This window comes from Malus domestica, chromosome 04, assembly GCF_042453785.1.
Source record: "Malus domestica chromosome 04, GDT2T_hap1".
NCBI lineage: Eukaryota > Viridiplantae > Streptophyta > Magnoliopsida > Rosales > Rosaceae > Malus > Malus domestica.
Genome location: NC_091664.1, coordinates 12611178 through 12636768, shown reverse-complemented (window position 1 = coordinate 12636768; position 25591 = coordinate 12611178). Strand labels below are relative to the sequence as shown.

At 39.0% G+C, this 25591-nt stretch overlaps 1 protein-coding gene and 1 long non-coding RNA gene across 3 annotated transcripts; both read right to left on the bottom strand.

Annotated features, from left to right (window-relative positions):
- Window positions 1–14576: 14576 nt before the first annotated feature.
- LOC103452027 (14 kDa proline-rich protein DC2.15-like) lies at window positions 14577–15343 on the bottom strand. Its single transcript, XM_008391500.4, has one exon. It carries the CDS (start codon window positions 15201–15203, stop codon window positions 14784–14786), a length of 420 nt encoding a protein of 139 aa, XP_008389722.1. The 5' UTR covers window positions 15204–15343; the 3' UTR covers window positions 14577–14783.
- Window positions 15344–15968: 625 nt separating this feature from the next.
- On the bottom strand, window positions 15969–17364 carry LOC114824357 (uncharacterized). Of its 2 annotated transcripts, none has more exons than XR_011579997.1 (4): window positions 17110–17364; window positions 16771–16861; window positions 16572–16653; window positions 15969–16255 (listed from the first exon to the last, which is right to left on the bottom strand). It is a non-coding gene; the product is annotated as an uncharacterized lncRNA (long non-coding RNA). The 2 variants fall into 2 exon arrangements; XR_011579998.1 differs by having other exon boundaries at window positions 16572–16642.
- Between the last annotated feature and the right edge of the window lie 8227 nt (window positions 17365–25591).

Sequence of the window (25591 nt, the reverse complement as noted above, 5' to 3'; positions counted from 1 at the left end):
AGGAAAACAAGGAAATTCGCCAGAATTTCTGGGCAACATTTCAACGTCCATCACTTTGTCAATACGCAACGAAATCAAGTGATTCAAAAACAGAAATCATAGTTCTCGATGAGAAGAAGAGATTGGTACCATACATGATGACTATCTCACCGTGATTTGGCCGGAAAACTCCTCGAAAGTGGCGGAGGTTGCCGGAAACTGAGCAAACTTTAAATCGTTATAGCTTTCGCATTTCTCCACCAAATCACACGATCCAAACATGAAAATTCATCTACACAACTTGAGGAATTGATTTATACCTGTTTAGAGGTCAAAAGATGACTGGGAATTGTCTGAATCACGCCTAGAAGTCTCGCCCCAAAACCTTATTCTTTGAACTCAAGGTTAGGATTCGTTTTCAATGAAACAAATCTGAAAACTGGGTTTATGATGGTGAAGACATGCAGATAATGGTGGTTTTGTTGCTCAACATGACGAAATTTTTGGTGATGATGGTGGTTTGTTTGACGGGAGAAAGGAAGAGCCGAGAGAGAGTTAGAGAGTTAGAGAGTTATAGAGAAAAGCTACGGAAGAAGAAGAAACAAAAAGAGAGAGAATGTTCCAAAAAAGTGGGGGTTGCCCCACATGGGACTCATCCAATGGCCAGATAAAATACCACATGTGTTTCATATGGAAAATTACCAAAATGCCCTTGACGTTTAAAGGTTCGTAGAATCTTCGTTATAACTTCAAATTACATTCCGCTTGCGCCCACGCATCTGTAGTGACGAGTACTATGAGGATATGCCAAGAAAAAAGGTCTTACATGACACAACAAGGCGGTCAAACAAAGTCAACACATTTGACTCGAAGGGCATTTTTGTAAATTCACTTTCAAATTTATATAAACTATAATTTTTAGGGACGGGTCGTTACATATATACTTTGACTTCGCATACGCCAAAAATTGCAAAAAAAAAAACATTCAGAGATCAAGTAACAGGACAAAACTTTTAAACGGTTATGAACGAAAAATCACGATTTAACTGCAATTTTAACTCCGATTTTGATGATTTTTTTATAGCTACACTCCTTGATCCTATATGAGTATAATGAACTGATTCAATTGTCATTTTAAAATATTTACACAAGTGGATACCACAAAATCTTATGTTATACTTCATGAAAGTATAAATAAACTCCAAGTGTTCGTGAATCTATTGTTTTGATGGCATATGCATTGTACTAAACTAGTTTCAAAGATCCAACCGTCAAACTTGTTTGTATATACTTCAAGATCGCATAAGCCAAAAATCGCAAAAAACAAACATTCGAAGATCAAGTAACGGGACAAAACTTTTCGACGGTTATAAACGAAAAATCACAATTTAAAGGTAGTTTTAACTCTGATTTTGATGATTTTTTATAGCTGCACTCCTAGATCCTATATGAATACAATGAACTGATTCGATCATCTATTTAAAATATTTACACTAGTGGATACCACAAAATCTTATGTTATACTTAATGAAAGTATAAATAAACTCTAAGTGTTAGTGAATTTATCGTTTTGATGGGATGCGCATCCTACGAAACTAATTTCAACGATCCAACCGTCAAACTTGTTTGCATATGCTTCTAGATCCCATAAGCCAAAAATCGCAAAAAACAAGCATTTAGAGATCAAGTAACAGGATAAAACTTTTCGATAGTTATAAATGAAAAATCATGATTTAACGGTAGTTTTAACCCTTATTTTGATGATTTTGTATAGCTACACTCCTTGATCCTATATGAATACAATGAACTGATTCGATCGTCATTTTAAAATATTTACACAAGTGGATACCACAAAATCTTATGTTATACTTAATGAAAGTATAAATAAACTCCAAGTGTTAGTGAATCTATTGTTTTGATGGCATACACATTGTACAAAACCATTTTCGAATGTCTCCCTTATTGAGTTGTTACACCTCCTACACAAACACCAAATATGAGTTGAATCTGGTTGTGTCTAGTTGCGAATTCAATGAACTCATCTATTCCATCCAAGTACTCAACAACACATCTATTATGATTCTATATCCATTGTCTGTCCATTTTGTCTGCAATCCCAATAAAAGTACAAGAATTACAACAACTTCAACTATTGTCTAGTCACCTTATTCCTCCTGTAAGGGCCCTATGCCATTTAGGAATGCATAGTTATGTGCCATAATTTACGATTCCAATGGATTAAATTTCAACGTGGGCCAATTTCGGCAGCATCTCTTTACAGTTCTTCAAGTGCACACCGTAGATACATAATATCCACCGTGTACTCAAAGGACATTAGGAAATGTTACCAAAATTTCCACCATTGAAACCTAATCCGTGAACCGCAAACTACAACACATAACTATGCATTCCCAAACTGTCCAAAAAATGAGACAATTCAAGAATTAATTGGACCGCAGTCATACTTTCGCATCCATGCACGAAATCCACCTATTCTCAAACAGGAAACTAAGCTTTTCTTGAAAAATGTGTATGAAGTTAAGTAGTATTATTAACTTCGTACAACACAAAACAATTTTGTACTTGATGTACAAAAATATGTGCATACAAATAAATTAAACCACAATAATTAGTAAAACTAAATAAAATGGATACAAAATATTAATACTTCTAAACTATAATGTTGATGGCCTTAGTTTTTACATGTTTATACTAATTATATCATAGAATATACATATTGTAGTTAGTTGGACTTGAGTAATTTTGGTGGTGAGATAAATGTAGTGTTACAATATGAACACAAGTGTATGCGTATTTTGGCTAGATATTGGTTTTAAAAAATCTTATTGAAAGATGTTTTGGTTGTCTTCAAGTTTACAAAGGATTGAGACTGAAAATGAATTCTGAATTACTTATTTGTATTAAAATTGGAAGATGATATTGATTTTCTACAAGGATTTAATAGGAAAAGCGTAGCCATCGTTTATCTACATAAATATGGCATATGCTCACAAAAATCAACCCGCTCATTATTGAACTAAAACCTATTGTCTTAGCATTGAGAATTTAATAGTGAGGATAAGATTAGCTTTGAAGATCATGGCTTCTATAGGTTTTCTATGTAATTCTTAATTATCTGTGGTGCATTGGATTTACCCTCAATTCAACTGTATAATGTAAATCAAGGAAATTTCAAGGGGAAACAAACATTTCTTACAATTTCTTCCGTGTAAATATATAAGTTAACCCCGATAAAGTATTCAAATGCTAATTCCAAATGAAGCCCAACCAAGTCTTCAACAATATATCTACACTCTCACTCCTTTTAATAGGTAAAATTAATAAAGATTACTTCAAAATTCAATCTCACAAAACTCCAAAAAGGGGCATAGCAAGTAGGCAAAGGTACATATACAAAAATCCCATATGCAATATGAAGAAAATACCTTCAAATTCGTTCTTCAATGATATTTGTATACAAAAATCCTGTACAAAACAAATTTAGTAGTTTTAGTTTGAATTCTCAATTCAAAGTTACATATACAAAATCAAATTGCTTACCGGATAGGAATAGATTGAGGAAGGGAGAGGATTGGAGAAATTTTTGAAAAGAGATGGGGGAGGGAGGTAGATGCTGCAATTGGTTTTGCAGTTTCTGTCTCCCAAACTGATGGGAAAAAAGTCATTGACTTTGCATGACGAAGACTGGCGTTGCGCAAAGCTATTTTGCGCAATGTTGTGAAAAAAGCGATAATGCATTCTTGGTTTGGCTCTAAAATCTTGCGCAACCCACAAGTGGCGTCGTGCAAATGGTCTTTGCGCAACAAAACTTTGCATGACGAATGTGGCATCGCGTAAAGCTGTTTTGCGTGACACCATCCTTCGTCGCACAAAGTTTCGTTGTGCAATGACCATTTGTGCGAAGCCTCCTGTTTAGCGTCGCGCAAACATACTTTGCGCGACAAAATTTGCTCCGTCGCGCAAATATGTTTTTGTACTAGTGTCAAATGAACTTGTTTTCACAAATTTTTCCTTCAATATCCACTCCTACAATCTGTGGATACAATTGGTGATCCACTGTTCCAAATTTTGCATCTGCCGCCCATGATATTGCCTTTAGTTTCGTCTTGTTTTCCATTTTTGTTGATTTTTTATTTTATTTTTTCTCTTAGCAGATTTTGGTTTCATCCCCCTGGTTGTATTCTATTATTTTCACTTTTCTTTATTTAATAAATTCAAAGATAGGGGACAGCGGAGTCGTTCTATTAGGGAAATAGCCCTTTCTAATTGCTCTGAGCGCAAAGGAAGGAGCCTAGATATACATGTTGACGGCTAATCTTGGGGTCTTTGTTCTTTCTCAGTGTATTGTGTAGTTTAGAGAGTAAGGTTTCTACTATTGTAGTCTGACGACCAAGCCTTATATGTTGTTCGACTCGCCTTATCATCCTTAAAAAAAAAAAGTTAATAGAAAAAAGGCAACAAATTAACTAGTCTCAAAGAGAACGAATTCCATTCGTCCCTTGACCCAACGATCTCATTTTTTTGTTATTCTCTTTTTATTTCCTTCTATATTTTCAACATTATATACGTAAACAGTCATATCATATATTTCCCCTTTTATCTCTGTCTTGTTCTTTGGATTATCAAGACTAACTCTATGCAGAAGCTAGGAATATTGAGTTATCATACTTGTAAACAAAATGTTTGCTTAAGACCATTGGCCATACATGTATGTGGATCCAACGAAGAAATCTGATCATTTCTCTGTTTATTATACTGGATAAATTGAATGTGCCAATATTTGTTCACCGACTGAAGTGGTGGTTAGGAGGGACCATCTAATTAATTAACTAATTTGAGAATCAAGCCAATAATAAGGAACCTTCCTATCTCCAGTTCAAATAGAGAGGCTGTCGTCATCAAAAGATATGTGTATATTGGCCTTAAGGAAACAGCACAAGAATTTTTTTGTCATAGAGTAAGAAGTTAACCAACTCCGCCTATGTATCTTACATTGCCGGTCCCAAGCCCGGATAAAGGAGGAGGGGGAGGGCGTCAGGTAGTCGACAGCCGGCACTCCATGATCACGTCGAATCCTTATGAAAATGAATCCAGAACAAAATCGCGCTAAAGCTAGGGCGTCACCCGTAAGTGGCGCGCTGTGTGACCCGAGCACAGTGATAAATGAGCAAGGGTCGCTGTATCTCCATCGGCACCCGGATGCAGTGTTAAATGAGCAAGGGGGCCATAGAAACTTCTTTTCGAACGACTCCACCCAAAGTTGTTTGGGAGCATATGCTCCTATCAACTTTACACGGGACACACAAAAGAAGTACTTTGATCCTATTAGACGGGGGAGGGTGAAGAAGCTAGGACAGAATGGTAGAGTTCAAGAGAGCAAAATGCGTTTAGGAACGTGGAATATAGGAACCTTAACGGGAAAATCTATGGAAGTAGTGGAAGTTATGGTGAGGAGAAGGATAAATATTATGTGCCTACAAGAAACTAAGTGGGTTGGTAGTAAGGCAAAGGATCTAGAAAACTCAGGGTTTAAACTTTGGTATTCGGGCACAAATAGAACGAGAAACGGTGTTGGCATCATCGTGGACAAGACCTTGACACAAGATGTTGTAGATGTCAAGAGGGTAGGAGATAGAATCATGGCAATCAAGATTGTAATAGGACAAGAACTTATCAATGTGATTAGTGCGTACGCACCTCAAGTAGGGTTGGATACGAGTTCGAAGGAGAAATTTTGGGAAGACCTTGGAGACTTGGTGCAAGGAATTGCTCAGACGGAGAAGTTATTTATAGGAGGAGATTTAAATGGACACGTGGGCAGGGAGACAGGCAACTATGGAGGTTTCCATGGTGGCCATGGTTTTGGGGAGAGAAACGAGGATGGGGAAGCTATCTTGGATTTTGCAATGGCATATGATCTCTTCTTAGCCAACACCTTCTTTAAGAAGAGAGAAGAACATGTGATCACCTACAAGAGTGGGTCGTCAAAAACACAAATAGATTTTCTCCTAATGAGGAAAGGGGATCGTATAACTTGTAAGGATTGCAAAGTTATACCAGGAGAGAGCGTGGCTAATCAACATCGCTTGTTGGTGATGGATGTACATATCAAAAGAGTGAGACAAAAGAACAAGACTTGGAAGTGCCCAAGGACTAGATGGTGGAATCTAAAAGAAGAAAAACAAGCCATTTTCAAAGAGAAAGTAATCACCCAGTGTGTGTGGGATAGAGAGAGGGAAGCTAGCCAAATGTGGGATTCCATGGCTAGTTGTATTCGAAAAGTAGCAAAAGAGGTATTAGGAGAGTCCAAAGGTTTTGCCCCACACCAAAAGGAATCTTGGTGGTGGAATGAGGAGGTACAAACAAAGGTGAAGGCTAAGAAGGAATGTTGTAAAGCCTTATACAAGGATAGGACCGATGAAAATAGTGAAAGGTATAGAAAAGCGAAGCAAGAAGCGAAGAAAGCTGTGAGAGAAGCTAAGTTAGCGGCTTATGACGATATGTATAAGCGACTAGATACCAAAGAAGGAGAGTTGGATATCTATAAATTAGCTAGAGCAAGGGAAAAGAAGACAAAGGACCTAAACCAAGTGAGGTGCATCAAGGATGAGGATGGAAAGGTTCTTGCTACAGAGAACGCGGTTAAAGACAGATGGAAAGGTTATTTTCATAATCTTTTCAATGAAGGACATGAAATGAGTGCTTCTTTAGGGGAGTTGAGTAACTCAGAAGAGTGTAGAAACTACTCTTTTTATCGTAGAATCCGGAAGGAATAAGTGGTTGTAGCTTTGAAGAAGATGAAGTATAGAAAAGCAGTAGGCCCATACGATATACCAATCGAAGTGTGGAAAGTTTTGGGAGAGACAGGTATAACATGGCTCACTGACCTTTTCAATAGGATTTTGAAAACGAAGAAGATGCCAAATGAGTGGCGAACGAGCACTTTGGTGCCTATCTACAACAATAAGGGCGACGTACAAAATTGCATGAACTATAGGGGTATTAAGCTAATGAGTCATACAATGAAGCTTTGGGAGAGAGTCATTGAGCATAGATTGAGGCAAGAGACACGGGTTTCGGACAACCAATTCGGGTTCATGCCAGGGCGCTCAACCATGGAGGCAATCTATCTCTTACGAAGATTGATGGAAAGATATAGAGATGGGAAAAAGGATTTACACATGGTCTTTATAGATTTGGAAAAAGCGTATGATAGGGTCCCAAGAGACATTCTTTGGAGGATTTTAGAGAAGAAAGGAGTACGAGTAGCATATATCCAAGCTATAAAGGATATGTATGAAGGAGCAAAGACTGCCGTAAGAACTCATGAAGGACAAACCGAAAGCTTTCCCATAACTGTAGGATTACATCAAGGCTCATCCTTAAGTCCTTACCTTTTTGCGTTGGTAATGGATGAGTTAACAGGACATATTCAAGATGATATTCCTTGGTGTATGCTTTTCGCAGACGATATAGTGTTGATAGATGAAACTCAGGAAGGGGTAAATGCAAAGCTTAACCTTTGGAGAGAAGTGTTGGAATCTAAAGGTCTTCGCCTAAGCCGATCAAAGACAGAATATATGGAGTGCAAGTTCAGTGCAAATGGAGGCCAAAACGAGTTAGGGGTGAGGATCGGAGATCAAGAAATACCAAAGAGCGACCGTTTTCGTTACCTAGGATCTATCTTGCAAAAGAACGGAGAATTAGATGGAGATCTCAACCATAGAATACAAGCTGGATGGATGAAGTGGAAGAGTGCATCCGGCGTGTTGTGTGACCGCCGTATGCCACTGAAGCTCAAGGGAAAATTTTATAGGACCGCAATAAGGCCAGCGATGATGTATGTCACAGAATGTTGGGCGGTGAAGCATCAACACATACACAAAATGGGTGTAGCGGAGATGAGGATGCTTCGTTGGATGTGTGGGCACACGAGAAAGGATAAGATTAAGAATGAGGATATCCGGGGTAAAGTAGGAGTAGCCGAAATTGAAGGCAAGATGAGAGAAAATCGGTTACGGTGGTTTGGACATGTGCAACGAAGGCCTACTGACGCTCCGATTAGAAGATGCGACTATGGGACAGAGGTTCAGGGCCGAAGGGGTAGAGGAAGACCTAGGAAAACTTTGGAAGAGACTCTAAGAAAAGACTTAGAGTACTTGGATCTAACGAAGGACATGACACAGGACCGAGCACAATGGCGTTCTAAGATTCATATAGCCGATCCCACTCAGTGACTTGGATTTTCCAAGTCTCCAACCGAGAAGTTTTCCTCACTCGGGAAATTAAGGGAACACTACCCCAACCTACATGCTCCACTCAGAAAGCTTCAACATACAAGCTTCAACAAAAGAAAATTCAAAGAACTTAGCGAAGAAGGTTTTGGTGTATTTAACACAATACGTTGAAATGAAGGAAAACTTATTTATTGATATCCCCGATAAGCTACAAATATGTACATATACATGAGTCAAAATAAACAAACAAGAGGGAGCCTTCACAAGGGTTGCTTAGGAGAAGTCTCAGCAGTCGGTAGAGCCCCAGAAAGAGAAGGCACCGGAGGGGGATCATTCGGAGCCTCAGTACTGGACAGAACCCTAGAATGAGGAGGCATCAGAGGTTGATCATTTGGAGCTTCATTACGCGGTACAGCCCCAGAAGACGAAGGCAATAAATGCCTTTGGAACAAACCCACAAATCTCTGATGATCAAGTAAAACCTGACCATCAGTTTCCTTCATCTGGTCAAGCTTCCTCTTCATGTTTGTAGCATAGTCATGTGCGAGCCGGTGCAACTGTTTATTCTCATGCTTGAGCCCTCTAATCTCCTGTTTGAGACTCATCACCTCAGCCGCCAATGATTCAACTTGGCGGGTTCGAGCAAATAGGCGTTGGGCCATATTAGACACAGAACCTGCACACTGAACACTGAGAGCCAGCGAATCCTTAACAGCTAACTCATCAGACCGTTTGGAAAGTAGTCTGTTATCTTTGGGAGTGAGGAGGTTCCTGGCCACCACCGCAGCAATCATATCATTCTTCATCACGGAATCCCCAACGGTAAGAGGACCAGTAGGGGAGACGAAGGATGGGCGCCATAGGTTGTCTGGAGAAGGCGGGGCTGCCTCTTCAACAAGGTTCAAGTCAAAACGACGGTTGGAGGGGCCAGACATTTTCAAAGGTGTTGAAGAGAGAAGAGGTTGGACAAATCAATATCTTAGAAGTGCAAGAATGGAGCTTCTACTGGTGGAGATTCAAGTGTGCTTTGGAACTTAATGACAGCCCCTATAAAAATCTGCACTCGACGGAGCTTCAGAAATCGAAGATGCGCCTGCTCAGAAATCGAAGAGGCGTTTGCTTTCTCAAAAGCTGGGCTGCTTAGAGACCACGAGGGTTGATCTCAGAAATCGAAGAGGCGTTTGCTTTCTCAAAAGTTAGGCTGCTCAAAGACCACGAAGGCCGATCTCAGAAATCGAAGAGGCGCTCGCTTTCTCAAAAGCTAGGCTCCTCAGAAACCACGAGGGCCGATCTCAGAAATCGAAGATGCACCTACTTTTCCAGCCTTGTCAGCACCTGTCACACGCACACTCAGCTTTGCGGAAATTATGGGCATTCTGTCGAAGACTTCTGAGGAAGTAGAAAACACATGAATCTTACTGTTCAATCACCCACTTCCCACACGCAGCAATAGCTCATGGGTACCACAGATAACTTTGCCAAAGTTCTCTGCCAAAATTGAGCACGTAAAGCTTGCAGCTCCCACTACATCGCTCTGACCAAGAAAGGTAAAAGAATAGCAAAGAAACAGCACTAACAAAGTTTAGACCCATAAATTTTGAAGGTCTAGCTACCATATTATTACCCACAAGGGTAAAGGAACAGTACCACTGCTGGATAATTGGAAAGTCTCTGTGTGTCAACCTCTGTGCTTCGTGGCAAGGTAGACTAGCAAACATGCCCAACATTTACTCACACTCGAGAAAACACTACCAATAAGATTGCTTGCTCCAAAATCGAAGAGGCACCGTCCTCCGAATCTCGAGAGCCAGACTCCCAACATGACTACTTTCTCAAAAATCGAAGAGAGGGTAAAGGAACAGTACCATTGCTGGATAATTGGAAAATCCCTGTGTGTCAACCTCTGTGCTTCGTGGCAAGGTAGACTAGCAAACATGCCCAACCTTTACTCACATTCGAGAAAACACTCCCAACAAGATTGCTTGCTCCAAAATCGAAGAGGCACCGCCCTCCGAATCTCGAGAGCCAGACTCCCAACATGATTACTTTCTCAAAAATCCAAGTGACACTGCTCCCCGAATCTCGAGAGCCAGACCCCCAGCATGATTGCTTTCTTAAAACTCGAAGATGCATCGTTCTCCAAATCAATCGAAGAGACGCTCGCTTTCTCAAAAGCTGGGCTGCTCAGAGACCACGAGGGCAGATCTCAGAAATCGAAGAGACACCTACTTTTCTAGCCTTGTCAGCACCTGTCACACGCACACTCAGCTTTGCGGAAATTATGGGCATTCTGTCGAAGACTTCTCGAGAGCCAGATACCACAGACCACTTTTTCAAAGTGCTCTGACAGAGTTAAAACATGTGAAGCTGGCAGCTCCCACTACCGTGCTATGACCAAGCAGGGTAAAGGAATAGCATTACTACTTGTTGTTAGGGAGATTCCTATATATGTCGACCTCCATCCCCAACGGACAGGCAGACCTGCAAAAATGCTCAACCCTTCCCCATATCTGAGACGGCACTCCCAACGAAGCCTTTCGAAATATTCAGCTTTCTTTCCCCCCGATAATACCTCTGCAAACAAGCTATACTAGAGCAAGAATATCTCATATCATCAGGGTTAAAAGCAAGAGTATCCCATATTATGCTTTTTCCCTGTCTTTTCCTTTGGCCTTGTTTTTACCTGCAAGACAAGGAGAAAGAGAGCAATCAGTCAGCACTTGGAATCAAGCTTCCAGCCAGGAACTGACTGCCTGGAACCCCTTACCTGATTACTTACCTGGCATTGCTCTCGAGTACTCATCTTCAACATCTTATGTTTCCAGGGAAGATACCGCATCTGCTTGAGGAACAGATAGGGCAAGTGCGAAGGATACAAGGAAGCATGTGGAGACAAGCGTAACAGCACACGTGCCGATACATCCATTACTCTGTCAAAAGCAAAAGTATCCCATATCAGCAGGGTCGAACGTACTCTAGATTTGATGAACTTGTTTTGACCCTCAAATTCTTCAGTCGGCTCTGGAGGAAACCAGAAAACCCTCCAGCTCAGTTCAAGAATAAGCCTGTGGAAAGTTACTTCTTCAAAAGCAAAAGTATCCCATATCATATCTTCTCATTTTTCTTCTCTTTATCCTTCATGCTGCTGCAAGATGGGGAGAAGGTGAACAATCAGCCGGAGCTCTGATTGCTTACCTTGTCTGTCACCTCTTTCAGCAGATCCCCTAACTCGGCGACTTGGGGGACTCCTACTACATGGTTTGTATCGCGCTTGACCAAGCCTGAAACTACAAGTAAGCTTCAAGTGAAATTGATACATTACCTTGTGCATTTCCACCAGTTAAAGATACCACCCCTGGATGGAGGAAGAGTACTTCCAGAGAAGATGCCACATCTACCTATGAGACAGATAAGGCAAGTCAAGACGATACCACACTCCGATACTTAGAAGTTTCGTGATTACGAGATCATTCTTTCACAATATTTCCTAATGTCATTTGTACTAAATCATTCACTTGTACTCACTAAAGGAGAGCTTGAACCTATGTACTTGTGTAAACCCTTCACAATTAATGAGAACTCTTCTATTCCGTGGACGTAGCCAATCTGGGTGAACCACGTACATCTTGTGTTTGCTTTCCTATCTCTATTCATTTATATACTTATCCACACTAATGACCGGAGCAATCTAGCGAAGATCACAAAAAGCGACCGTTTTTGCTGCCTAGGATCTATCTTGCAAGAGAACGGAGAATTAGATGGAGATCTCAACCATAGAATACGAGCTGGATGGATGAAGTGTAAGAGTGCATCCGGCGTGTTATGTGACCGTCGTAGGCCACTGAAGCTCAAGGGAAAATTTTATAGGACGACAATAAGGCCAACGATGTTGTATGGCACCGAATGTTGGACGGTGAAGCATCAACACATACACAAAATGGGTGTAGCGGAGATGAGGATGCTTCGTGGGATGTGTGGGCACACGAGAAAGGATAAGATTGGGCATGAGGATATCCGAGGTAAAGTAGGAGTAGCCGAAATTGAAGGAAAGATGAGAGAAAATCGGTTCCGGTGATTTGGACATGGGCAAAGAAGGCCGACTGACGCTCCGGTTCGAAGATGTGACTACGGGACAGAGGTTCAGGGCCAAAGGGGTAGAGGAAGACCTAGGAAAACTTTGGAAGAGACTCTAAGAAAAGACTTAGAGTACTTGGATCTAACGGAGGACATGACACAAAACCGAGCGCAATGGCGTCCTAGGATTCATATAGCCGACCCCACTTAGTGGGAAAAGGCTTTGTTGTTGTTGTTGTTGTTGTAGAGTAAGAAGTTAACCGGATTACATCTGACTGGCTTTACTACTTTTATTGGCATTAGTAATAACGAAAAGGTTACGTTCATGCATGTATGGCCTAAAATAATATTTTCAGAAAATTATTGTAATGTAATGCTAAATCACGTGGTATGTTGGCGTGTCATAGCATATTGGCTTAGTTTTTTTCTTTTTCTTTTTTCTTTTAAGTTTAATTAGTAATGATTGTTCAAGTATTATAATTTATATGTGAGTATCTAACACTACGTCACCATATTTGTCAACTTAAATATTAATTTCTTAAAAAGAAAAAATTATCATCGAGTCTTGGTTGTGTTTTTAACCCTTTGTATTTTAATTGTAGGGCTTCATCGATGTAGGTCCGAAGTTGCATTACTTCTACATAACACGAAAGGAAAAGTATACAGGACTTTGGGATGACTACCATGAGTCCATGACCCTTTTCTTGCTAAAAGTCAGATACCTAGATATGGTTGGAATGAAACGTCTACAAATGATCTCAAAATTCCTTTTCTTCCATTCCAAGCCAGGATCAGTCACGGGTTGAACAATGGAAATAATAGGTTTCTAAGTTGCGGATCGCACTTTGCAGACTTTAGGTGAGGACCAGATATGGTCAGTTTAATCAACTCTGAATGGGCGAAAACAAATCAATCAAACAAGTTTAGGGTGGAACCGGGTCATTGACCCGTCCTTGGATAAAAAGTTGTACCTGGCAACAGTTAATTTTTTTTTTTTCAACTTAAACTCTCCCTCTCCCCAACAATAGTTACCAATTATTAAAGTTGTGGGCTTCTTCACCCAGAACTCTCCCTCTCCCATGAATGATTTCCAAAAATTTGCCGTTGATTTCCTTCTCGTTCGAAACCCAGTCAAAGTTGTGCAGTGCTTATCGTCTTTTAAATAAATATTTTTTTTTTTTTTTTAACAAACGATATTACTACACTATGGGAAAATGGTGGCTTAACCTCATAATGGGCTAGCAATAATGTGGTTCAAATTCGCCTTTGTCAAAAATTGAACTTAAGACCTCTCACTTACAAGTGAAGAAGAATACCACTAGACCGTAGTACTAATGATTTTAAGTAAACATTCTAAAACAATTATATTTTTTTCTATTTTTTTCCTTTGTGAAATATTTATGGCATCCACATCAACAAAAATATGGACTCCGTGCTTGTCACATCATCACTTAATGAACGTATCAACAAATGGACAAATAGATCTATGATATTGTACGCACAAGTTTGTGTATAACATTGCAATATTTTAAAGACGATGTATGAGATTGCAATTGCAATTGAACCAAACTTAAGGGTGCAAAATATAATTTACCTTTATTTTTATTTACCAAAAAAAAATTATTACTAGTTTTTTCTTTTCTTTTCTTGGTGTCCATACCTTGATGTGGGATCCAGTTCACCAAAGCCCTACTAGGGTACTCTTGGTTACAAAAATTCTCTCTCTCACACATTGTCTTTTATAAATGAGCGGTTGACCAATGAGATTTGGTTCAAACTCAACCTTTTCTTTTTGTGTTTTGATGCGAAGGAGAGCATCATATATCACTCTACTTTAATCTTTGGTCCTCTTTCAATAAAACGGAGACTGAATGCCATAAGACTTAAAACATAGACTACAAAGTTCAGTTAATTTGCTTGGGCAACTAGCCAATATATTGTTCATGAGATTTTCAAGACATTCATAACATAAAATGGAGACCTAATGCCACTAGATGGTCGACATTGGACTTCTTTCAGGCATTTAGGATTGGCTCGTGGCATTTTTACAACTATCAGGCTTCAAGATGTAGTTGATCTTTGGCCCTAACACCTACATACATCATAGTAGGGAAAAGAGAATCGAACTCCAAACCTCAAGCACAAAGATAATTGGTTTTTGACCAACGAACTATAAGATCCATGTGTAATTAAGCACTTAATTAATGAAATACACCTCCAAATTAGACATACAAAATTAACAAATTAAGGCAACTGGTACCGAAGTAAATTAAATGACATATTTCATTCCCATAATAATGAGGAAAACTTTAGTAACTAAATCTTATCACCCCTTAATCAGGCAACATCCATAACAAAGGAAACGATAAATTCCCCACTTACAATTACACAACAATTTCACACTGAATATATAACAAGTACAAAAGCCAAATGATAAAGATGAAAGAAATGAAGGATCATATTTTGTAGCTTTTAGGCACACTGGAAACCTTTGGGAACCTTATTTCCACAAACATTAAGAAGCAAGCTGAGAGAAACTGGAATGTTGAGGTTGATACCCAAAATGTTGGCTTTGAGAGCAGTGCAAAGGCATACAGCAGCCTCAAGGTCAGCAAGGCCTTGGATGAGAGAGCAGCAAGGTTCTACGGGAGGTTTGCCAACGCTGATGTTAAGTAACCCATTGAGGACATTAGCACAAACCCCTAATTTGAGGGTATCTCTAGGGCAGCTGGTGCCAGTGGAAGGACTAGGTTTCGGTGTCGGCTTTGGCTTTGGCTTTGGCTTTGGCTTCGGCTTAGGGCCGGGGCATGTGCCACAAGAACTGACAAGGGCAAAGAAGAAGAGATTGAGTGCAAGGAAGAGAGCAAGTGAGGACGTCGTTTTGGATGCCATCTCTCAAACCCTAGAAGAACTGGGTGTGTAGTTATTGTACTTTCAGTTATACTGGGTAGTAGCACTAATAGATGTGATGGTGTGGGGTGAGGAATTAAGGTGTAGAGGGATTAGGATTTTATAGGGTTCAGGAACGGTGAGGTTTCAAGTTTAAGTTAATAGAAAATTAGAAATGCGCTAAATGATTAATCCGAGCTAGCTCCATGTGTGCCCTTGGGATTTTAGCTGGCAGAGTAAACAAATTAGAGGCAAACTTTTGTATTTTTGTGTGGTGGGGGCTGCCAAATTACCAGGTTCTTGTCTTGGCATAAATCTGTGGATGTATATCTCATCATGCACTGTTCTTGATACCTCAATTTTCAATGAATTATACGGCATCGAAATTTCAGGGTTGGAACCTTTGATCATGACAGTAGTGGGGGCTGAAAAAGTCACATGCATCTTTTGGTAGGGTTCGTTTGACTATCACTAGAAGAAAAAAGCTCATTTACCACGGTGGATGCCCGTGGTAAAGTGCAATCTACCACGGACATCGTGCCCGTTAGTATTCTGGATGTGATAAAAAATCTTTGCTTTTACCAGGACTATGCACGTTGTCAAATGCAATGTAACCATGGATTGTGCCCATGGTAGATTGAGATCTAACACCACGTGCTATGGCCATTATGGATTACAAATTGACCACGGCTAATGCCCGTTATAAAAAGATTTCCAAAAATTAAAAAAAAAATTATTTAATAAATAAACAAGTAATATATATATATATATATATAAAGATATTTATATACAAAATTGCAAATTTACTCTATAAAATTCACATATTCAAATATTACACCAAAAATAACAACAAAATGAGTAGTTATATATATATATATATATTAAGAAATACCAAAATCACCAAAACATGTAGAGGCTTTATTTCACACTATAAAACAAAACTCAAGTCCTAGTTCCAACCTTCGTCCTCCAATGATGATCTTCTTCTCTTCAATCGTTTCTTCCAGAAGACACACATCTCCAGCAAGCCAATCACACTTTAAGTTTGCAAGTGCCTGCAAAACACCAACACTTTTTATCAAGAAAGAAAAATAAGGTCTTTTTTATTATTTTGTGCATAATTAAAACATTCGAACGCATGGTACGTAGTGTCGAATTTGGTAGTTCTTCATATGTTACTGAACATAACCACCAAATCAACAAAAATAATCATTTTCATATCAAGGTATGAAAAAAATTAAAAATACATTTCCATCTGATTCCATCTGATATAGATATACTTGAAGATAAAAATGATCATGCTACGTATTACAAAGAGAAGTTAGATATGTAGGATAGTACGTGACCCGTCCTCTTAAGATAGCCACTAACCTCTCCTCTCTACACTCCTCTACAACTGTTACCTCGCTATGCACAAATTTCTTTCAGGTCTGCAGACTTCACTGCAAAGACACTTGCAAAGAAACCAAATGGAAAGAAACAAAAGTAAAAAGAAAGGAACAAACTGATTGTTGCATTCAAACCATGTAAAATAGAGTACGCAAACAAATAAACTCAAGTAAATCTAAACTGATGGGTTTAAGAAAAAAATGCCATTGTCAAGCACAAATTGGTCTCGACAATTTGCTGCTTCATTTCTGTAAGCTTCTTGTGATTGTTACCTACAATACCAACATTCACAAAGGAAAAAATAAATTAGTTACGGCAAAAAAAATTATATGAAATCACCGGTGTAAAATTTGTTGATATTTCCATCACCTAAGATTCCCCTGCTTCATAATTTAACAATCATTGTAGCAACTGACAAAAAGATATTGAGAAAAAAAAGTAGAAAAGAAAAACTGAATTTAAATAACACAGAGAGTTTAAAGTTCAAACAGGTCCTTGAAGATTTAGTGAAGAAACTTACCAGGGGCAGAGAAATATTCCGAAGAGACTGGATAGAACATTGATAGGATTAACATACCACACACCATTGTAGCAGATGCAAATTAAATTATGGGAAACCGGGGAGAGACAAATTATGATGTTTTTTTTTTTGTTTTAAGAAACCGAAGCGGTTGAGCTTTGGAAAAACATGGGAGCGTAGTTGAAAGGGGGTAGAATTTGTTTTTGTTTTTGGAAAAGGGAAAGGAAGATAAAGTGGAAGAGATGGACATGGAAAGGAGATAGAGCAAAAAGTGGATTTGTCAAAAAAATTTGAAATTTCAACAAAAGATGTCTAAAATTTTGCAAAATTTTGGTGTCCCGCCTCCTCCAAATATGTGAATTTATGATTCTATCACACATTATGCTTGTGGTAGATAATAAAAAGACATTGTGGATACTAACAATATTGACCACGAGCATTGTCCGTAGTTACTTAGAATATTTATAACGTGCAACTTTGCGCGTGATTATTAACTACTATTTTATAACGGGCTAAGATTTACCCGTGGTAAAAAATTATTATTCATCACGCACTTACTATGCCTGTGGTAAATTTATACTTTTTACAACGAGCTGATAAAGCCCGTGGTAGAATTCTCGTGGTAGATGAACTGTTGTCTTGTAGTGTATGTAAGAAACATTTTGGTTCACGAGCACTAATATAAACATGTAATTTGGAAGTGCCTTCTACTTCTTCATAAAGGACTTCCACAATCCAGTAGCATTTTTACCTCTTTCAGAAGTGCACAGATTCCCTTAGTTTTAACTGGTTGGACTATGTGATGTGCTTTCTGCGTTTTATGTTTCGCCACACGATATTCAAATGTTTTATAATTAATAGGTAAATTAACTTCGAATCAAATAACCTTGCTTTATTTTGTAAGTAAATTAATTTTGAATCAAATAGCATTCTTGTGTTCTGTAGCTATTTTATTTTGTATGTATCAATATCACATATATATATATATATATATTGCACATTTTATTATTATATGTATATTAGGTAAATTAGTATATTTTTTTATTATGTAGGTAAATTATTTTTCTTGTATTTTGCATATTTGGGTTTGTTATTATGTAGGTAAATTATTTTTCATGTATTTTACATATATTGGGTAAATTCTTTTTTTTTTAAGCAATCTAACATTTTAAAATTTTAATAGTAGGCGCACTATTTGAATCAAATATTTTTTTTTGTAGGTAAATTATTTTGCATGAATTTTACATATATCAGGCATTTATATATATGTATGTATGTATGTGTATGTGTGCGTGTGCGTGTGCGCACGCATGTGTGAAATAATTTACCTACATTAATGTGTAAAATATAATTTTATTGACTTAATTAACCATGTATAATAACATATATTAGACATGTTTTATGTTATTATATATTAGCCAACGAATTTATAACATTAATGTTTTCTTTTTTTGTAAAATCATTACAATCTGCATGAATTATGTACATCAAACATCCAAATAGGGTTAATCAAAAAAAAAATTCATATAGGGGTATTTTAGGAATTTGAATTTTTTAAATGTGTAAACTCAAACATAATTAATGAATTTGCTGATGTGGAATCTAGTCAATGGATTTTATTCAAGTAAAAAACTTATGTCGGGTTTTATGTAGAGAAAATTAAGTTTTAAGAGCTAAAGTTATATTTTCAATTAAAACATACATACAGTTATTGAGACACCCCGACCAAGATTGAGGCATGCTAGTTGTCGCATGAGGGTGACGTAGCCATGTGCACAGTGTGGAAGCAATATTAATATAAGGAATGCGAATAAACAAAAAACCAAACCAACTAGAGCACTAGATAAGATAAGGTGCAAGTGCGATATTAAGTGTGATTGCACAACCAGAGTATAAGTAGCCAAAGTGCATTCCAGCAGGACGAATACGAATTATACAACACCCAAAGGTGATCCTACATCGGTGATAATCTGTCAAAACCTTCGTCAAATCCTCGTAAGCCACCAACAAGCACTCCTACCTAAAACCTGGAGGGGCGCAAAGCAGAAAGTATGAGTGGGCAAAAACAAAGCTTTTCAAAACCATTTCAACATCAAAGATAGTAAACCCTCGCCGTAAAACCTGTATAATTTCCTAGAAAATAGAATATATACATATCTCAAAACCATGCTCAGAATAGTAATATTCAAAAGTATGCCATGCCAAATATCTCAAAATAGCTGAATAAGCAGCTCAGGCGAAATATATTCATGAAAATAACATATCAGCTGGATCCACCTAAAGTGGCTTGTACGGCTGAATCTATAGCTTAACAAGTATGCCTGCACACGAATCAGAACCACCTATAGTGGTCTGTACGACAGGACTGGGTGTAAACAAATACGCTCAAGTGCTACGATCATGTGAAGACTGTGTGAATAATCGCCGGTCACCTACGAGTCGGACCACCTATAGTGGTCTGTACGACAAGACTGTGCACTTAACTTAGATCCAATGTGAGCGTATGGTGAGGGAGGTGAACATCACATGAAGGACCATGCCCTAACCACAGGCGGGAGCACTAACACCAAGGTGCAGGTTTATGAGCTCTCAATGCATCTCAAAATAATCATCAACTCACTTTAACAATTTACAACTCACCTGTCACTTACCTGAGCATCCACAACGTCTAACATAGATATATGTAATTACTATTAGAAGTGGGCAAACGGGTAGAGGAACCGCGGGTCGGGGCGGGTATGGGCTGGTTCCAAATATTTTAGAAACTAAATGGGGGGGGCCGAGTCCTACATCCTAGACAGGGCCCCGAATTGACCCGTTTCTATTTATAATGAACGGTTGAGATTGAATGGGGCCGAGTCCTACATCATTCAATCTGAACCATTAGTTTCAACCCTACCCTTACTGAGTCTAGTCCGGGTTTCCATTTTCCAGATTCATAATTTCAGATCTGTCTCTCGACTCACTCACAGTCACTCACTCCCACCTCTCCACCACCATCTGTCAGTCCATATCCCTCGACTCCGAGTCCGACGCCGCACCAACACAACGGCAGAACCTCGATTCTCTCCTCTTCGAATTCGCACTCTCTCTTTTTCTCGTCGCAGACTCGCAGCCTCTTCGTTCTAAGGTAAAAACCCTAACAAACAATTCGATCTCGCTTCTCTCTTTTATTTGATTCGTATTATTGGTTTCGTATCTGAGTTTCAAGTTTTTAACCCTACCCTTACCGAGTCCAGGTTTCCATTTTCCAGATTCCAATCAGTCTCTCACAGTCAGTCACACAATGGCAGAACCTCGAATCCATATCCATTGACTCAGATGCTGCACCAACACAATGGCAGAACCTCAAATCTATCCTCTTCAAATTCGCACACTCTCTCTCTCGTCGCAGCCTCTTCGTTCTCAGGTAAAAACCCTAACAAACAATCTCGCTTCTCTATTTTATTCTGCTTGCCAGGAAGCCCCCATGGCCACTGTTCTGACTTTCTGATCAATTTAGGTAAACTTGTGTAATGCAAATCCTTTGCATGGTACCTCTTTTGGATTCTTTTTTTTGTTGAGCAGCTATTTGATTTCGTTGCTAAAGACATATGTGCAGTGAATATTTGAGATAGAATACTTGAAGCTAGACCGAATAATTAATTTCAGAAATAGTGTGCAGTGAATGCTAATGTAGGTTACGCATGAATCATAGCAAGGCAATTAGGATTAGGAACACCCAGATTTCTGTATTGGTATTTGGAAGTGTTAAATGAAAGTGGAAATGATGCACATTTCTGATGCACATTTGTGGAACAAACATGCAGCCCTTCTTCATTCACTATTTTGTAAATTGACACCATAACCATATTTAAGCTTGCCTCAATTGTATCACTTTTTTTTTTAGGGCATGAGTGCTCCTTAACAGCTCGGTACAAAGATATCATATCTCAAGTGCTGGACACATATCCGCTGGTGATTCATCACTTATAACAGCTCGGTATTTGTAACTTACTTTGTATTTGTTATGGTTTTCAGTTACCAATTATTTGTTATGATGAGTGTCTGTATGTCTAACATCCTGTTACAATTAACATGCTTTTGTTCTTTGTTGTAGAATATAACAGAAGAAGAGCAGCAAATATTATATCTACACCTACAAGTTCAACAATCTCACCAAGTGTTCCTGAAATTGAAGCTCCTCAAACAAGTCGAACGAATAAAGGAAAAGGAATTGTGGTAATATTTTAAACTCAAATGAATAAACTTTAAATTTCAATGATTCAATGAGAATAGTTTGATGTTGGACGTTAAAAATGTCATGTTTATATACTATTTTTCCTTACAGGTTCAATGAGGAATGTTGTTGGAATGTGGACGTTGGATGTGGTATGATTTTTGTATGTTGATTTGATTTTTAGATGTTGGACGATGTAATGTTGTTATTTTGGATGTATTGTTAATCTATGAATTTGGACGATGTGTTGTTCTTTTGTTTTTTTGGACTCTCGGAATTTGGATGTGTTGTTATTTTGAACGTTGGTACTGCCGTGGTAGAATCATAGAAAGAATCTGTGCAATTGCAACAATCTGGGCAAATGCAATCTGTGCAAAACTGCAAATTGCAGCAATCTGTGCAAATCTGCAAATTGTAGCAATTTGTGCAAATTTCAACAATCTGTGCAGTTGCATTCTATGCAATTTTTTTTTGATAACCCAAAGAAAAAAAAAACCAAGGACCCGTGGACCCGGCCCAAACCGGCCCGTTTCAACTGAGCCGGGTAAGGTCTGGTTCTTATATTCAAAACTATAATGCCGGCCCGGTCCGGCCCGTTTCCTTTGCACCCAGGTCCGGTCCGGTCCCTCCAAAAATGGGCCCGGCCTGGCCCGTGCCCACCCTTAATTACTATACTAATTCATAATCTAAGTATAAATCAATAAGCATGGAATTTCAAAACATAATTTCATTTTAACACATTTTATGGGAAAAATAGCAAGTATATACCAAAAGCCCACTCACTGATATGTGGAAGGGTCGTAGCCCCCAACTCTCGCTTGATTGCGCTCGTTCTCTGGATAGGTCTCACCTATATGTGAAACAACTGTTTGAATATACCACAGTGACCTACTTAACCCCACAAACAACCCCATATTTTTAGAAAAATTTTCCGAACACCCACTCGCAGGCACGTGCCTGGCACAGTGGACGGAATCTATAACGCCGTTAAGGAATATTCCATTAAAATATAGAATATGCCGTAAAATATACCTGACGCCATTAGAATATTCCATCAACTTTGACGGAATATTCGCCTTCTTCTCCGGCGAGTCATCGGATTCCGTCGTCATCGCCGGAAACTGGAAAAAACGTTATAATCGTCATATCTTCTTCAATTCTTAACCAAAATTCACGAATTTTATACCAAAATGAAGCTTATGATGAGAGGAACAAAATCTTACTAGTTTTAGTCCTAAAACTCACTAGATTTATGCGGAAAAATTACGATAATCCGGCCACCTCTGTAACTTGTCAAACCCAAGCTTCCTAACATCCAAAACACTTCAAAATTCTTCCTTCAGCTTCGTCAACGAGTTCTAAGGCTCCTTAGGACCTTAAAACTCAATGAAATCTTCGCGATCACGTTTGAGCTACTATGCACCTCTTCGAGGGTTTCCTGGTTCCCAAGCTTTCGAAGCTTTCACATTTAACCAAAGGTATAAAACAACTCATGAGCTTGCTAGGAATCTAAAAACACCAACTACAACCTCGATCCATAACTGGTGAAGCTCAGTTAGGAGTTGTCCGTACAGTTGTATGGAAAATGGGAAAAATCTGAGAGAAAAGAGAGAGAGAGAGTTAACGGGATTGAATGTGTGTGTGTGAGTGTGGTCCAGCTTGGGCTACCAACCAAAAACAAAGAAAAACTTAGTTCTAATTGGGTCCAAACAATTAGAACTTCACATATTTGGTCCACAACCAAAGTGCATGTCACACAACACCATCTAACGTCCAAGGGTATAAAAGTCATTTCACGCTATCAAAAATATATTTTCGGACGGGCTGTCACAACCTACCCCCTTAAGAAAATTTTGTGCCTGAAATTCACACGATAATGTACAACCACTAATAACCATAAAATAAGTGTGGATACATTTCCTTCATATGATCCTCCGTTTCCAGGCGGTTTCCTCCACCGAATGATTCCTCCACAAAACTTTCACTAAACGCACGGTCTTATTTCTCATAACCTTATCTTTCCAATCTAAAATCGTCACTGGCTCCTCATCATAAGTAAAATCTGGATTAATTTCCAATGGTTGAAAAAGTATCACATGTGATGGATCAGAAACATAATGGCGAAGCATGGAAACATGAAGAACGTTGTGCACTTTAGATAACTCTGGAGGCAACTCAAGCCTGTAAGCAACCTCACCGACTTGGCCGATAATCGGATACGGTCCGATGTACCTAGGACTCAGCTTACCCTTCTTTCCAAACCATACAACACCTCTCCACGGTGATAACTTCAAAAATACCCAATCACCCACTTTATACACTAGATTAGTGGCATGCCTCTCTGCTAAACTCTTTTGTCGATTGTGGGCTGCTTTCAAGTTAAATTTAATTACCTGAATATTCTGAGTAGTCTCATCTACAATCTCAGGGCCCACCAAAACTCTTTCACCAACCTCTGACCAGCATAAAGGAGTACGACAAGACTTGCCATAAAGCGCCTCAAAATGTGACATACCAATGCTCAAATGGTAGCTATTATTATATGCAAACTCCATCAAATCTAACCGCTGATGCCAGGCATCGCTAAACTGTAAGACAAAAGATCTTAGCATATCCTCCAATGTCTGAATAGTCCTATCAAATTGTCCGTTCGTCCGTCCGTCTAGGATCCCGATCCGAGATAATACTAACTGGAACTCCATGATACTTAACGATTTTCGATATGAACAATTCAGCTAATTGGCTTAAAGAATATTTCTCCCTCACTAGAATAAAATGCGCTACCTTAGTAAGCCGATCAACTATCACCCAAATTCCATCATAACCATTTCGTGTACGAGGAAGCTTGTACACAAAGTCCATGGTAATGTTTTCCCATTTCCACTGTGGAATGGGAAATGGCTGCATCAATCCAAATGGCTTTTTCCTTTCAGCTTTAACCTGCTGACAAATGGCACACCTGCTCACATACTTAGCAATTTCTCTTTTCATACCCAGCCAATAATAAAATGGTCGAATGGTATGATACATTTTAGTACTTCCAGGATGCATTGCATAAGCCGAATAATGCGCTTTATCCAAAATTTCTTTCTTTAACTCTGCATTGTTCAGCACATACATTCTTCCCTCCTACATAAGCATGCCATCCGATTCTCTAATCCATGGATCTTTCTTTTTCCCATCATTTCTTGCCTGAATTTGTTTGTACCATACTTGACTAATCCCGAAACTACTGAGCACCGATCAACCTTATACCGTCAAGGACCCAGAAGAGTTTCCCTCTAACCAGGAGGCCATCACAGCACGACACGTGTCGATATCAGAAGCCAATCATAGCGCGACACGTGTTAACATCAGAAGCCAATCACAACACGACACGTGTCAATGTCAGAATGAAACTATAAACTCTCTTCTATAAATAGAGATCATTCTCTCACAATATTTCCGAATGTCATTTGTACTAAATCATTCACTTGTACTCATTAAATGAGAGCTTGAACCTATGTACTTGTTTAAACCCCTCACAATTAATGAGAACTCCTCTGCTCCGTGGACGTAGCCAATCTAGGTGAACCACGTACATCTTGTGTTAGCTTTCCTGTCTCTATCCATTTACATACTTATCCACACCAGTGACCGGAGCAATCTAGCGAAGGTCACAAACTTAACATTTTCTGTTGTACTAAAGTCCTCACTGATTTTGTGCATCAACATTTGGCGCCGTCTGTGGGAATGACACTTATTCCCACTATCTTCAACTTTGTCAAGCTGGTTTCCACCATTCATACACTCTCTTTTGACCAGGCATCCCTCTCCAACATGGGGAGCGAAGGAAGCCACAGCACACAGAATGACACCCCTCTTGCACCTAGTGTGAAGCAATGAAAGAATGAAGGAAAAAGGGTTGCTCTTCAAGCTAAAGTCGATGAGCTAGAAGCTCAGAACAACAAGATAGCAATGAAGAATAAGGTCCTCCAGGAGCAGTATGAGAAGCTATTTGAGACGCTCCACGAAACTAGGCATACTCAAACACGTGAGCTCGTTACCGTTGTGGACATCAACCATCATCTGGGTGCCATCCAACACGAAGGGTTACCTTCCTCCGACATCAATCATCAAAACATTGATCAACATGAGACATCTCTCAACCCAGCTGCTTCGACTCGAAGCAGGAGAAATGGAGGATGACACCTCTTCGCAGAAGGGTTGGAAGGATCGAAAGCCGTTTATCGTGACTGCTGAGACTTCCTAAAGCAACGTCGA

Coding starts and splice junctions, on each gene's coding strand:
- LOC103452027 (XM_008391500.4), bottom strand. CDS start 15,203: ATGGCATCCAAAACGACGTCCTCACTTGCTCTCTTCCTTGCACTCAAT.